Source organism: Theobroma cacao, chromosome 3 (assembly GCF_000208745.1).
Source record: "Theobroma cacao cultivar B97-61/B2 chromosome 3, Criollo_cocoa_genome_V2, whole genome shotgun sequence".
NCBI classification, from domain to species: domain Eukaryota; kingdom Viridiplantae; phylum Streptophyta; class Magnoliopsida; order Malvales; family Malvaceae; genus Theobroma; species Theobroma cacao.
Genome location: NC_030852.1, coordinates 25,042,386 through 25,057,877, shown reverse-complemented (window position 1 = coordinate 25,057,877; position 15,492 = coordinate 25,042,386). Strand labels below are relative to the sequence as shown.

The following is a 15,492-nucleotide window of genomic DNA, read 5'->3' as shown; positions in this document are numbered from 1 at the left end:
AGTAAGATTTTAATGAAATATATTCTTAATACAACTGACATTCAATTGGGAGTGTTATGAATATATGTGTAAAAATCGATTATATTATCACCCAAGAAGTTCAATCGAAGTCAACTAGTGTAATATGCTATATACAAGAAGTATAATCTGATTTCAACTCTTAAATTTAATATTATATATATATAAATTTGAATATATATTTAATGAAATTAAAATTAAGATTTAAAAGTTATTAGTATATAAATAGTCTCTTACTTTATTTGTGTGAATATATACTTAAATAAGATCTTTTTACACGTTTTAAATACTCCCACATTTCATAACAAAATTTGCATTAAAATATTTTTTACAAATTTTTCTCTCAATAGTTAATTTTCGGTTAGAAATTGGATCTATTTTGTTTCTAATCTAATTTGCTTCTGATTTAAAAGACGGGAATAACACGAATTTAACAAATCGTACATTAGCATATTCGGTCAAACCAAGGGCAAGACTCGTGACACGTGTACGGCTAGATATAATCACAACCGACTCCACTCCTTTGATTGTTAGGTTATAAACTAGGGTAAGGTTCTTCCCGTTTTCTTCACGAAAAGAAAACCTTATCATCTTCTTCTGCCTTTTTTTATCGTCAAAAAAGGAAAAATATTGTTTTCGATTTTCTAACACTTTCTCGAGGTAAAAGGAATTTGCTTGTCTAGATCTAGGTGTTGCGATCATGGAGATGGAGCGTGTGACGGAGTTCCCTCATACGCATATGGATCGGCGACCTAGAAAGAGGCCGCGATTGGGCTGGGACGTAACTCAGTTGCCGCCGCAGGTATAATCCCTTTTCCTTGGTTAGATCCTTGATTCGCTTATGACAGATCTGGTTAGGTGTTTTTTCCCCTATATTTAGGGTTTTCCAATTTATGATTTTTTCCTGCAAAGCTAGCTTATTTTTGCGCCTTTTTGGCTCAGATCTGCAATTATATTATACCTTCTTTTTTCGGATCAATTTGGATATTATATAATTTATATCTAACTATAAATTTATTCTATTTTCTTAAAAATTCCGTGGATATGGATCTTTCTGTCAATTCATAAAATCTCATGATCTTTGTGACAAAAAAATTAGGTTTTTTTTTCCCTTAAGAAGGCAAGAAGACGAATTTTATATTAACCGAAGGATTACTGTTATAATTTTTGGGATGAGGATGCTTTTTTAAGCTTCTATTAGATGTTATATTGTCTCTTTTTCTTTTTTTTTGGCTTGCTGGGCGTTTATGACCCATGGTAATTTTTGATGGGTAATAAGGGGGGGGGTGTTAAGGTAATTAAGGAAGGTAAAAAAATATTGATTGTTAATCTCTTAGTGGTACAATGAATGGATGGCTGTGTGTAGGCCCAGGTAGGAATGTTTTGTGCACAAGAGGTTGGGAATCTGACAAGCTTTGCCTCTTCCACTGCAAGAGCACCCTCAGATTATACTAGTACTATTACTACTAGTTCTTCTCTAGTTGTAAAGGGAGGAGTGGCTCGAAATGGTTCTCCCCCATGGCGAGAAGATGACAAGGATGGGCATTACATGTTTGAGCTTGGAGATAATTTAACCTCCCGCTGTAATTTCGCTTTTACCATTATTATAGACAAATTTATGTTCATTAATTAGTTGTTGCCTTGAAAACAATCTTAATCAGTTTTTTTTTTTTAATGTTATAACTACTATAATTGTTGTTAGTTGGTGATTAGGATAAATATAATGATTAGAATGATTAAGTCCAGATGGTCTAGAAATTATGCATTCAATCAAGTTTTTTGATGAACTGAAATATAGTAATTTAAAGCATGACAGTCTAATCCAATACAGGAATAGTTATTTTTTAAAAAAAAAACTTTGAAAAGTTCTGTCAAGATCTTTGTGGCTTCTCAAATCTAAGTTTTGATAAGTAGCTTTTTTCTTGTTGAAGCCTTGTCATGTTAAATATGTGTGAGTTTTATAAGTACATGAAATATGTAACAAAATAACAATGAATTGAATGTAATTTGTTGTGATGTTTTGTTTCTAATTCTTTGTGCTTTATGGTTGCAGATAAGATACAAAGTAAAATGGGTGAAGGTATGCCTTAGTAAACTGGCTGCACGGTTTGTTTTCCAATCTAGGTGCTCCTTCATCTAACGTGGCATCTTTGCTCTGAACTTTTTCTATTCAGGTACCTTTGGTCAAGTTCTAGAATGCTGGGATAGGGAGACGAAGGATGTCGTGGCCATCAAAATTGTCCGTGGAATTAAGAAATATCGTGAAGCAGCCATGATAGAAATTGAGATGCTGCAACAGCTTGGAAAACATGATAAAGGGGGCAATCGGTGAGTTATCTATGGATTATATTTCCATTTAGTTGCAGCTACCAAGTTCATAACCAACATTTTTGAACTTCTATTTCTATGGTTAAATGGGTTCATTCCTTGCAGTTGTGTGCAAATACGGAACTGGTTTGACTATCGTAACCATATCTGTATTGTAAGTATATGATTGATTTGTGATGGATTGTTTTCCCCAGCTCACCAATAATTTGGGGGTTAAAACTTGTGGGTGAATTCAAATGGTTTCAACAGGTCTTTGAGAAGCTTGGACCAAGCTTATACGATTTTCTACGGAAAAACAATTATCGCTCATTTCCCATTGATCTTGTCCGTGAGATTGGCAGACAACTATTGGAATGTGTAGCATGTGTGTAATGATTACTAAGCTAGTTCTTTGCATATCCCCTTCTTATGTTGCCATATTTTCATTTATCCTTGTGTCTGATTGATACCTCTTAACATGAATTCCAGCATGTAATTACATTAATATATTTCTGTAACTGCTAGAAGTTGTCAAAGTCTCATCTTTAGCAATTAAGTGCTGTTGCATTAAAATAAATTAAGAATGCTGCCAATTCATTTTGCTCACTCTGGCACTGGTTGCTTATTTTTTTCTCATGTTAATGTTCACAGTTATGCATGATTTGCATCTGATACACACGGACTTGAAGCCAGAAAACATTCTTCTAGTCTCTCCAGAGTATGTTAAAGTTCCTGATTACAAGGTATTATCCTTTTCCTGGTCTCTATTATTTTTCTTTATGGCAGAGTTGCTTTTACCTTTTTGTGGATTCTTTATAGTTATATGTTGGCTTAATTGTTCTTTTATATTATTTTTTGTACTTTCAGAGTACATCACGATCCCCAAAGGATAATTCTTACTTTAAAAGATTACCAAAGTCAAGTGCTATTAAGGTAATAGATTTTGGTAGCACAACTTACGAGCGTCAAGATCAGACTTACATTGTTTCCACGCGGCATTATCGTGCTCCGGAGGTTATTCTTGGTATGTATTTTCAGGCTATTATGGCCAAGTCTTGATGCTTTAGTAAATGGTTAGAGGGTGGATATATTTTTTCTGATATTGTGATTTTATAGGACTTGGATGGAGTTATCCGTGTGACATATGGAGTGTTGGTTGCATCTTAGTTGAATTATGCACGGTATGAGATAGAAATTGCTTTTTGGATTTTTATGAGGAGATTATATGACTATGTGAGCTATATTTATGTAAAATATTGATAACTTGACAGGGTGAGGCGCTGTTCCAAACTCATGAGAATTTGGAGCACCTTGCCATGATGGAGCGGGTGTTAGGTCCACTACCTCAGCACATGTTGAAGAGAGTAGAGTATGTACTCTTGTGATGGACTGTTAGTTTTTCTCAGTATCTTGTTCTGTCTGTAATGTTAATAATTAACATAAGATATCTTGCGATTCAGCCGACACGCAGAGAAGTATGTTAGAAGGTGTAGATTGGATTGGCCAGATGGTGCTACCTCAAGTGGGAGTATCAAAGCTGTGCTTAAGCTACCTCGTCTGCAGGTTTTTTGCATTATGAATTTCAAACATCTTAATTGAGCATGTTACCGGATTGTTATTTACTCTCTTCGCAATGATTGCAGAACCTGATAATGCAGCATGTGGACCATTCAGCCGGGGATCTAATTCATCTATTGCAAGGATTGCTTAGGTATGATCCTATTGATAGGCTTACAGCTCGTGAAGCACTGAGGCATCCCTTTTTCAGTAGGGACCAATTTAGGAGATGAGCATGGAATTGGGTTGGTAGACAATGTCTCAGCTTGTAAAGTTTTTCTAACAAGAACTGCTTCTTACGTTAGCACCATCTTGTGCGACAAGCTGTATTGTGGTGCAAGCTAACAGATTATCACCAAGTCAAATGGTTTCATGTATCGTTTGTTAGATTCAATAAAATTTTAGAATTTGTTGTGTCCTCTGTTGCGTCATATTTTTTTATTTTACCGTAAATCTTTGTTCACAATTTAAATTGATTTTTAGTGAGGAGCGATTTAAATCTTGATCAAAACGCTTGCACTTGGAACATACTTAAAAACTTGGCTAGGGTTGAGGAGGAAGAAACTGAGAAAATTAAAAATCGTTAGATTGAATGGAAAGAAAGTGAGTTTTCAAACTTAAAACATTCTGATCATCGTGATATACCTGTAGTATTATTTATGTTTGTCACTTACGAGTGATATTTTTCCAGCGTTGTAAAACTGGCGACAGCTAGCTAGGAATCCCAATCCTGGTAAAATTAATCAAATCTCATCCCTAACATTTTATTATAGAAGGAACCAGGTAGTAAGAAAAAGTTGAATTAAGGATAACTACTATGAACCAAAATGTTACAGAAATCTGTAAAAATAAAAAACAAAAAGAGAACAAACGAAGTATCGGAGCTCCAAAAAAAATAAAAACTTAAACATTATGGGCAGAGAAAAAGCCCAACCATGAAGGCCCACAAAGGCCCTTGTTCTTATGATGGTATGGAAATTTTGGTGCGTCGGACTTGGACAAGTTGACCATATTGTTCTATTATCATCATTCATCACTTCCGATTAGATGTTGTAATTGGGAAGTTCGGTCCGCTCGGATCAAGAAAATTCCGATTATTTTTGGGATTCGGTCGTTTCGGCTTTATATCATTTCAAAATTCGAGTTATTTTAATTTTGAATTATTTTAAATTCAGATCATTCGAAATTTAGTTATTTTTTATTTAAATCATTGATTTTTAAAATTAAGTTCAGATTGTTTGAATTTGAATCATTAGTATTCATTATTTGAGTCATTTCAAATTCAAGACCAATTCCTTCAAGTTTAACTCATTTCAAGTTGATATCATTTTCGAGTTTGGGTTGGGTGGATTCAGATTGCTGACTCTTTCTAGTCAAATTAGATAAGATGAGGTTCAAATTCGCATAGATCATATGAGTTTTTGTGTTTGGATCAGCTTTGGTAGCTTTGCTTCCAATTTTCATAAAATCTTGTGGCACTCGTTACGTGAGTGAGGAAAAGAGAGTTTCAAGTATCTGATTGTAGCACTTTTTCTCACAATTTTTAAAGCTCAAATACACCTATTACTGCAAAGATTGAATTGAGAAAAAAACTGGACGAGGCTTATATTTTTCCTTTCGATTATGAATTCTTAAAAGGATGAGATGGGAAGTACGTAGCCTTAAATCCCTAGCTGGCACTGAACAAGGTTTTCAAAGAATTTATGTATATATGTTTTGGAGCTCTAAAATGGAATTTGTTGGAGGATGCAACACATGATTGGACTTGATGGATATTTTTTTTCAAAAGTTTGATTCAAGGTCAATTGCTTGATGCATTGCTTTGGAAATTGAGGATGGATTTGGGTGGTCAATCATCACTGATATACAAAAGATGTGCTATTTACAATTTTTTTTTTTTTATTTATGAATTGTGAGAAGATGGCAAATATTAATTGGGAGGTTATGACATTCCTCCCAACACCACAGTTTTTTCAATGTTTGGGCAATTCAGAGGGATCCCAATTAGTGGGACAAGCCAGAGGAGTTCTTCCCGGAGAGGTCCGAGAATTCAACAATTGATTTCAATGGCCAAGATTTTCACTTCATCCCATTTGGATGTGGAAGAAGGGATTGTCCTGGGATGTCATTTGGGGTTGCTTCTATCCAATATTTGATACCCAACCTTCTATATTGGTTTGGGAATTGTTTGATAGTCGTTCCTGTTGGGTGAAAATTGGTAAATATATGTTGTTGTTGGTGTCTGTGGTAGTTTTTTCTGGGTAAAATTTTGAGTTGGCTTCTATATTATTACTGGTATTTTTTTTTTTTGCCGGGTGATTTTTGTTGTATTGTGTTTAGGCGCTATATGTTTTCTTTTCTACCATTACTTCACGTCTTATGTGACTGCAGCTTTTATGTATAGTTTTCATTGGAATGACCCGGCGGCTCAATATATTCAAATGAGGAATAAAAATTTTACCATTAGTGGTTAGATGCATATCATCTTTAGTTGATTAGAAATTAGAGAAATAGATGAGTATTAATAGTATTGTAAAAATTGAGAAATCATAAAAAATTGAAATTTATTAGGTATATGATTAGAGAAGTGAGAAAATATATCATTTTATTAATTATCTTGATTTTTTAACAAGAAATTTGATAAATAATTGAAGATTAATAGTGATGTGGGAAGTGAGAGAAAATATATATTTATTAAGCACTTAATTTAAAAATTGAGCGAATAGATAAATATTTTATTAATTAATTTATTTTATATATATTTTTAATATAATTAATTATATTATTGTCAAATTATGAAATTTATAAAAAATTGGAATCTAAAACATGGGCTTTGATAGTTTTATAATATAGCTGACCTGTCTACATTTTAATAAAAAAATTTTTCCGTTGATTGAAAAAAAAAAAAAAGCTAACATGTAGTTAGAATTGGAAAGGATATTAAATAACATATAAAACTGAAAACTTGGAAGAATTATGAATTTCAAGAAACATTAAGAATTCAATGTCAATGGAATTGCATAAATATATAAAATATTAAAGAAGAGGTGACTGAATTTGAGGGTTTGATCATGGTGACCATTAGGCTAACCCAAGTATGCATTTCTGAAATGGGCTTAGCAACCATTGCATTTTTTTTTTGTTCTTTTTTTAAATGGGTCTCATGCATAAGGCATTTCTGACAATAAATCTTTCCATAATTTTAACTATTTTTAGTCAAGAGAATTAAAATTTGAACAAAATTACCCTTAATGAGCCAACCCATTTATTTGGTTCCGTATCTCAACCCGAAACCTATTAACGGGTCAAGTATGTTTAGATCTGTGCCTCAAATTGACTCATATTCTTTGAGCTTTTCTCCTCAGACTATTCATCTCTGGAATATTCTTTACCAGAAAGAAAAACGTTTAAGCATTTGAAGTATTTTGAATTAGTTTTTGATACACGAAGAAAACCTTTGAGCGTTTTGAGCATTTTTTAGCATTTTGGAGAGATTTTTTATATATGAAGAAAAACCTTTGAATATTTTGAGTATTCTTTGTCAAGTAGGTATATTAGTCAATTATGTTGTTAAATAGAATATGGTGTACCGTTTGAAGTTGTTGATCTTGTTAAATAAAATTCAGTGGTTTTGGTGGTTTTTGTGCATTGCGTGATTAGTTTTTAGGCATTGCGTGATTAATTTTGAGCATTACGTGACTGGTTTTTAGGTATTGCATGACTGACTTTGAGTATTGCTTAACTAGTTTTTAAATATTACGTGACTGGTTGATATGGCATTGCATGATTAGTTGATAGGCATTGCGTGAATTGTTAGTAAGGCATTACGTGACTAGACAGTAAGGCATTGTGTGACTTAGGCATTGCTTAAAAATCAGTCACACAATGCCTAAAAACTAATCACTTAATGGCTAAAACTAATCACGTAATGCCTAAAAATCAGTCACGCAATGATTAAGTCACGCAATGCCTAAAAACTAATTTCGTAATTCTTAAAATCTAGTGTAATCAATTTTAACTCCTCAATTTTTGGGTTCTATGAATAAACTAATAAACTCAAGAACCTAAAACACATATTTTTTTTTGTTACGCCATGAAATTATGCATTTCATAAAAGACAGGTTATAAAACTCCATATCCCTCTAATGCAAGACAAAATATATCCTTATCGAGAGGGCCTTGCTCACTCTCCTTATACAAAAACAAAATAGACTTCTTTTATAAAATATTCCCTGAACAATTTCAACTCAAAATCTCATAAAAAAAATCAAAATCTTTAGCAAACATACTTAATAATCATTCTAATCCCAGACACAATAAAATCATGAACCATCATAAAACCCATCAAACATGCTTTGGCTGTTCCTTCTCCCTGAGCCCATCATCTTAACCAATCCGATCCAACTTATTAATGCAGGCATCTCCATCGCAGCACACGTTTCAAAGCAAATCATCACTAGAAAGCATTCAGTTACCACATTCATAATATTGCGTGCAATCACCATAAAAAAGTAAAATTGCTATTCATCGCCCTTGAGAACCCCAAGATCCATCATAAAAAAAATAAAATAAAATAAGAAAGAGCTTGATGTCATATATGCTTTTTGGATGGCGAGATAGATAGTATTTGACTAGAGAAAAAAATCGAGATTTAATTTTAAAATTTTTATCTAGATAACAAGATAGAGAAAACTGAAATCATTTTAATTTGTCTGAAATTATTTAAAAGGTATTGTTGTTAAGTCATGTAAAAAATTATCTAAAAATAATTATAATTATAAAAAATGATATTTTTAAATTGGACTTATGAGGAAGATTATTTTTCATAATTTTTTTTTGGGTGAAAGGCAATATAAAGTTATTAATCGAAATATATTTATACTAAAAAAATTATTAATAGAAAAAAATCCAAGCTTATACAACTTAAAAATCGACCAGATCTAAAAGCTAAAAGTGCTACAACCTCAAGATCCAAGAATAGTAGAAAACTGTCAAAATACAAAACACTAAAGACAAGAAAGGAAAATATAGAAAGGCATCTCATTTGCTCAAAAAAGTGACCGCCGAAGTATCCCCCAAGAAACTAACTATATAGGACTCCTCAAGGCAAATTAATTATGAAGCGATGGCATATAGTTTTTGGCAATTAATTGGTTTTTGTAGCTAACGAATTTTACCCTCTCCTCCCATGACACCCTTCTCTTATGCCGGTGAAGTAGGATTTAGCTAAAGATCTAATTTTAGGTTCGAGAGTCGTTGAATAAAAGCTGTTATGTGGAAAATCATTTATCTATACTAAAAGGCTTCTTTCCATAGATTTCATTCCTGCTTAACTCTTGTATATATTGGGTTTATTTAACTCTCTTAAAAATATCTATTTTTTTTATTAGTTAAAACTTTCACACGTTAGGAACACACTATGATTTATAAATTATGTTTTCTTTATTATAAGATCACATTGATAATAACTTGAAGTCATCGCAACCAACAAGAATAAACAATTGATTAAGTCAACAACCAAGAAACTAACAGAGCAACAAAAGATTAGCATCGTACCAGAACAGCATATAAGCGGTGGAAGAGGAAGAATCAAAGTTGAACTGATAAAAATTAGTAAACAAAGATCAACAAAAATCAGTTTACAAAATCATAACATTCGAAATTCAATTTAAAATCAAATCTGAATAATTAGAATAAGTTTGTTACTCTTATATACTTATCATGTTACTTGATATGTGATTTGATATAATCTTATACTAATCGTATCCTCTTATCCAAGAGACCATGTACTATAAATTCATAATGAATGTGAAGCTACATTATCATCCTTCATCACAAATTCAATTTTTCTTTGTAATTTTTGTATTCTTGCTTTTACAGACCATGTTATATTTATTTTAAACTGGAAAATAAAAATAGTAAAAATGTTACAGCCATACGTATATAGATGGGGGTTCAAACGAACGTCTCGAGATGGATGCATATAGCAAGAGATAAGGAAAGACAAGTTAAACTAGAACTAGCATCTTCTTCAAAGAGATTAGTACAAAATTTAGTTTATACTATGGCATCTACCTTGCTTCTTCTGGGCAATCAGTTAACATTTTGCTTTCAGTACTAGCCAGAGAAATTGGAGTGTAATTAATAATTTTGTTAAGACTTTTTCTCAGGAAATTAACTCACAAGCTTTGAAAATCGGTTGTGGAGATAAAGAAAGGTTTTCTCTCCTTGAAAAGCATATATGATGCAGCATTTTTTTAGTCAATAGCGTTACTTTTTGACTTTTGATATGTGAAGGGTAATAAACAAATACTATAGAAAGCTCTTCCACTCATCAGCTAATATATAATAATATAATAAATATAATATTACACGTTATCAAACGCAATTAATGGGTTATCATATTGAAAGCTAACACACAAATGGTAATCTACATTAATTAACGTACTTAATTAATAATTCTTCCTACTATTTAATCCGTATTCTAATTATTCAATTGCTTAATGATTGATGTAGTGATGACAAATATGAGAAATTAAATCATCATCAAAAGCCTTGAAAGAAAATAAAAACTACTTTTATATATAAGAGATTTTTAGCAAAGAATAATTTTATACGCATTCCTAAAAGTCATCCTTTTCGTAATTCTTAAACTTTTGTAATGAAGAACTTATTCTTTTTGACCCTTATATGTGAAGATTTATCGATGATTGACGAATGGAACTCACCTGCCCCAACGTCCCGCTACAACTTGGCGCCTCTTTTTCTTCCACCAATAAAATATTGCCACATGGCATAATCAAAACTTTCAAAACAAAATTTTTCCTTTAGTTTTTAAGTTTTTTTTTTTAAACCAATTTATGGGTAAGAGTTTTATATTCAGAAGAAACTTGGTATGACTTGAGATTTTATATTTTCTTTTGTCCATTGTTCATTGCCACGAGATTAGGCTCTCTGGATGACTGTCTTTGTGCTGAAATATGTGTTTTGATTTCAATATTACCACTTTTAGAAAATGCTGTCTTGATCTCACTTTTAGAAAATAAAAAATAAAAAAATTTGGGTGATCTTCGATGAACTGATCCCCTTCAATTATCAAAAACCTTTGTTTCATCATGATATCAAGAAGATAACCATGGCCAATTAACCCGCTCCTCTAAATTTGTGAACTACGCGAATTCCAAACCAGTGTAAGGCAGAGTTGGACCCTCTCTCCCCGTGGAAACTGTGAAACATGAGCAATGCAACTCTAATCCCTAATTTACAAGTTTGGATCACTTTTGACTCATTCGTTATGGAATGACAAGAATTTATATTCAGGTAAGAGAACGGTGAATTACATTGACAACGAGATCTTTCATCTTCAGGCAAATCTCCTTGTCCCCTCGTAGGGGCTGCACCAACTTCTACCATTCTCTCTAGACTCTGCTATTCCTCATCACTTGTTTCATCAATCATCAGATCTCCATCTCAGACTCTTAGCCCTATATTTACATTTCTTTCTTCAAAAGACACCTCTCCATGGCTCCAAAAAAATTTAATGAAGTTTTTATTATGCAACGTGGCAACATGTTATTCGTGGAAAAATATGAGGTACGAAGAGGGGCAGGAAGATGGAGCGGGAGATTTCCGTTCGCTAGGTAGTGCCACGTTCGCATATTGTTAAAAAATTCATTAATTAATTATGTATTTATTAGTTGAAGTTTCATACTCATCAATCACATCTGCAGTCAATGTGCAAGGTATTGTTCGTATTAATTCAAAGATTTTTACGATTTTATCTATAAAAGACATCTTACAAATATAAATTTAAATTTTTATATTATAGATCTTAAAAAACTTCTTAATGTGATATTGAGAATTATGGTTAAAGGCTATAAGTCTATAGTATAGGGTTTTTTTTTGACATGCATAGCATCATATAACTCAACAATATTACTGTCAATATAAAGGTTAAATTATGCAATCAGTCCTTATACTATACAAAAAGTATAGATTTAATCTTTATATAATAATTTGTGTGAATTAAGTCTTTATACTTTATCAATTTGATAATTCCAATATCTAAATCTAACACCGTAAAATTTAATTGTTAAGTATGTTGACGTGGTATTTTGACCAATCTGACATGACACTAATAGAGATGATGTGGCATAATACTGACATGGCAAAATATTTACTTGGTAAAATGGTTAACTCTCCACATGAGTTTAATAAAGAAATTAAAAAAGAAAACACCCTAACTCTAAATAAAAAATTAAATGAGATAAAAAAAAACGATTTAAGAACTTTCAAAAAATATACGATTAAGAGAGAGAGAAAAAAAACCTACCGCTGCAGAAGGAGAATCAACGTCATTGATGTTCAATGACATGGAAAACATGAACGATGAAGATGACGACTGATGGATAGCAGTCGAAAGGATTGCATCTCAAGCTGAGCTTACACACTTAAGCTAATTCAAAGATTAAAACATATTTTAGCTAAATATTCCAGCTTTCACCTGATGGGGAGACATGCCACAATGCGAAAATGAGTGAAGGAATCTTATTTTGGGACATTAATTTTGAAAAGGCAACTTGAGAATTCAAATCCTGATTGATGGGCTGCCAATTGCCAAATATCCAAACAAGAGTGCCACCTTGTGATTGCGGGAGATGATGCGAGGATAGGGGTTTGTATAGTTCTACGAGTCTTTAACTTGACAAGCTAAGGTATCCATAAAATTTTCTTGTATATAAATGCTTAACATAGCTCTCTGAAGAACCAGAGTCAATAGTCTAATAAAGCCAGTGTTTGACAGTTTACCCTACGTTGGTAGATAAAACCAGGTGTCTGAGAACATTCAGTCAATTTCTCAATTTTAGATTAATATAGAAGTGATGTAACTTGTAAGAGTTATCTTCAAACAATAAAATGTATCCGAAATTTTTATTTTTTTAAAAAAATTGCTTTTGAATTTGGAATTGAAGGTAGGGAAAATAATGGGTTTTCTTTTTAAAGATTCAACTAGTTTTGAATCAGCAAGTTTTCATTGAAAATTCAACTGGTTAATACAAAGACTTTGTTGCAATCTCATCTAATTTTTAATTTAATGTTAGAGTTTTTTTTAATTTCTTTGTTAAACGTCACATGGAGAATTAGCAATTTTTTTACCAAATAAATGTTTTTGCCATGTCAGTATTATGCCACATCAACATATTTAACGGTCAAATTTAATGTTGTTAGAGATAGAAGTTAAAATTAACAAATTGACAAAATACAATGACCCAATTTACATGTACAATGACTAAATCTATACTTTCTGCATAATATAGGGAATAATTACATAATTTAACTCAATACAAATTACCTAGTGCCCTACCATAATTTGCTGCCATCACGTAAACTCATTTCGCCTCCTGTCCATGAACTCTATCTCCAATTTCCCTTCCTCATAGCTTTTTGAGTTTGCCTTTATATCTTCTCAAAACTCATGCATGTATTCTAGTTGGACTACCCAAATAATCTATAACATATATCACAGAAGAGAGAAATCTATTGTTCCACAATTTTTAGTTTGATAGCCGAGAGAATTTGGGGAAAAAGAAAAGAAGCCCTAGAAAAGAGAAAAGAGTCTGGAATATGAGATTATAGTCCTTTAATATGAAAATTAAGGTTATAAAAGGATTTGAATACTTTAGCGAGTTAGACAAGTGACTTTGACATTTTCTTGGTGTTATTATTCTTTGAAAATCAATCTCAATGTGAGTTTAGATTTTGTATATTATATATAATTTTTTATCATTTTTAATTTATGAAATCAGGTTAAATATGCAAATATATATATATATATATATATGATTTGATCTAATGTATACAAATTTATTTTTTAATTCAAAATATGATTTTATTTAATATTTGTATATCATCTTTGAGAATATGATTTATTTCATGATCAGATACTTTGTAAGGGATATATGAAATCTACTTTGGACAAGTCATGTTTTGATACAAATACTTTTTTATCATGTTTTTTTATACTCTAGTGTAATATGAAAATATGTTTTGTATCGTCTCTTAGTATGGTTATATTTTAGCCCTATCAATAGAGGTTAAAAGTTGACCTTGTCGACATGTATTTTGTGATTAAAAATTAATTTTTTACCAACTGTTGATTTCTGAATAATGAATTTTATTCTATTTAATGTAGTCACCCATGTTGGTTTTGATATACTTCTAGCTCATAATCACTGAGTTTAATAGTGATTTTTGTTTTGATTTTGACTTATGCCACTAAGATTAAGTTTGACTATGATATGTTACAAGAGACTTATGAAATTTATAATTTTCGTTTAGTTCTGTTATATAAGAATATGATTTCAGAATATATATGATTACGAATATTAGTGGGGCAGATCCTTTCTTAGTCATGGGGGGCTATGGTCCCCTCAAAATTTTTAAAGTTTTTATATATCATATAAAAGTTTTTAAATTTTTTATATATTCTCTTAATGGCCTCATCAAAATAATTTTTTTACTTATTTGATAATTAAAATTTCATCTAGATATATTTTTATTAATCTTGATTATATAAGAGAAAATTATTAATATTATATATCATATTTAACTATTTATATTTTATATATTATAATTTTATGTTTAATTTTATAAATTTAAATAAAAATAAAATAAGAAAATTAGGTGTTGATGTAACACTCCGTACCTTGGTATGGTTGCCGAAAGGCGATTTTATGATAAATGAGACTAATTAAGGTGATTTGGAGTGGTAGAAAATGGAAGGAAATTTTTTAAATAAAATAATAATTTTTAAATAAAAAATAGAATGATATAATAATAATATTGAAATATGTCAAATGTTAGACTCACAGTGCACGTGAAAGACGGGCAATTGGTGCAATAGGTTAAGTGGGGGAGTGCATGCAACGTGAATATAATGGAATAGATAAGTCTTGAAAAGATAATATTATATTTATAATATTTATATTATATTGTGGTATTATCAAATTATTATATTAATGTATATATGCTGTTAAATGTACATATCTTGTCACGACCCGAAACCTCCTTCGGGCCCATGACAACCGCCGTGACGTCTCGATTGACACTTATTATCCGGAATGCCAATCGAAACCCCGCAAGGCTAACGAATCAGTTTCTCATTTCTCTTGTGAGTAACCATTATCAAATATTATGTTCTAAAAGATTTTAAACTATTTTCAACTAAAAACAAATAAAATATTAATTTTCGTCTCACAGAGGTATTTTGATTATTTTTCTCAAAAATTTCGAAACTGGCTAAAACGTAATATACAAGTACAAAACACATAATTCATATTCAAAATGAGTTTAAAAGTCTAAAATCTTCATTTAAAACGAAATTACGGTTATTTGAATATAATAAGAAAATAAAAGAAATATTAAGGAAAATATTCTATTTTCTTATAAAACAATATTTATAGAGTTATACGTGAATAATTTTTATAGCGTAAAAGCTAAATAAATTTATACATACTGAAATACAGTAAGCCAAAATATTTAATTTAATTTACAATAACAAGAGGGCCCCCGAATAAACAAAAGTAAAGAGGACTGTGAACCTACGGTTTG

At 31.2% G+C, this 15,492-nt stretch overlaps 1 protein-coding gene across 2 annotated transcripts; it reads left to right on the top strand.

The window, feature by feature from the left end:
- On the top strand, positions 574–4,301 carry LOC18604982 (serine/threonine-protein kinase AFC2). 2 transcript variants are annotated; one of them, XM_007037715.2, is made up of 12 exons: positions 574–820; positions 1,385–1,601; positions 2,072–2,098; positions 2,193–2,346; positions 2,452–2,500; positions 2,596–2,710; positions 2,977–3,068; positions 3,193–3,349; positions 3,442–3,506; positions 3,597–3,694; positions 3,786–3,888; positions 3,969–4,301. In XM_007037715.2, the coding sequence occupies exons 1-12, from the start codon at positions 719–721 to the stop codon at positions 4,113–4,115; spliced, it is 1,326 nt and encodes a 441-aa protein (XP_007037777.1). In that variant the 5' UTR covers positions 574–718; the 3' UTR covers positions 4,116–4,301. The 2 variants fall into 2 exon arrangements, with proteins under 2 accessions (XP_007037777.1, XP_007037778.1); XM_007037716.2 differs by lacking the exon at positions 1,385–1,601 and having other exon boundaries at positions 579–820; positions 3,969–4,300.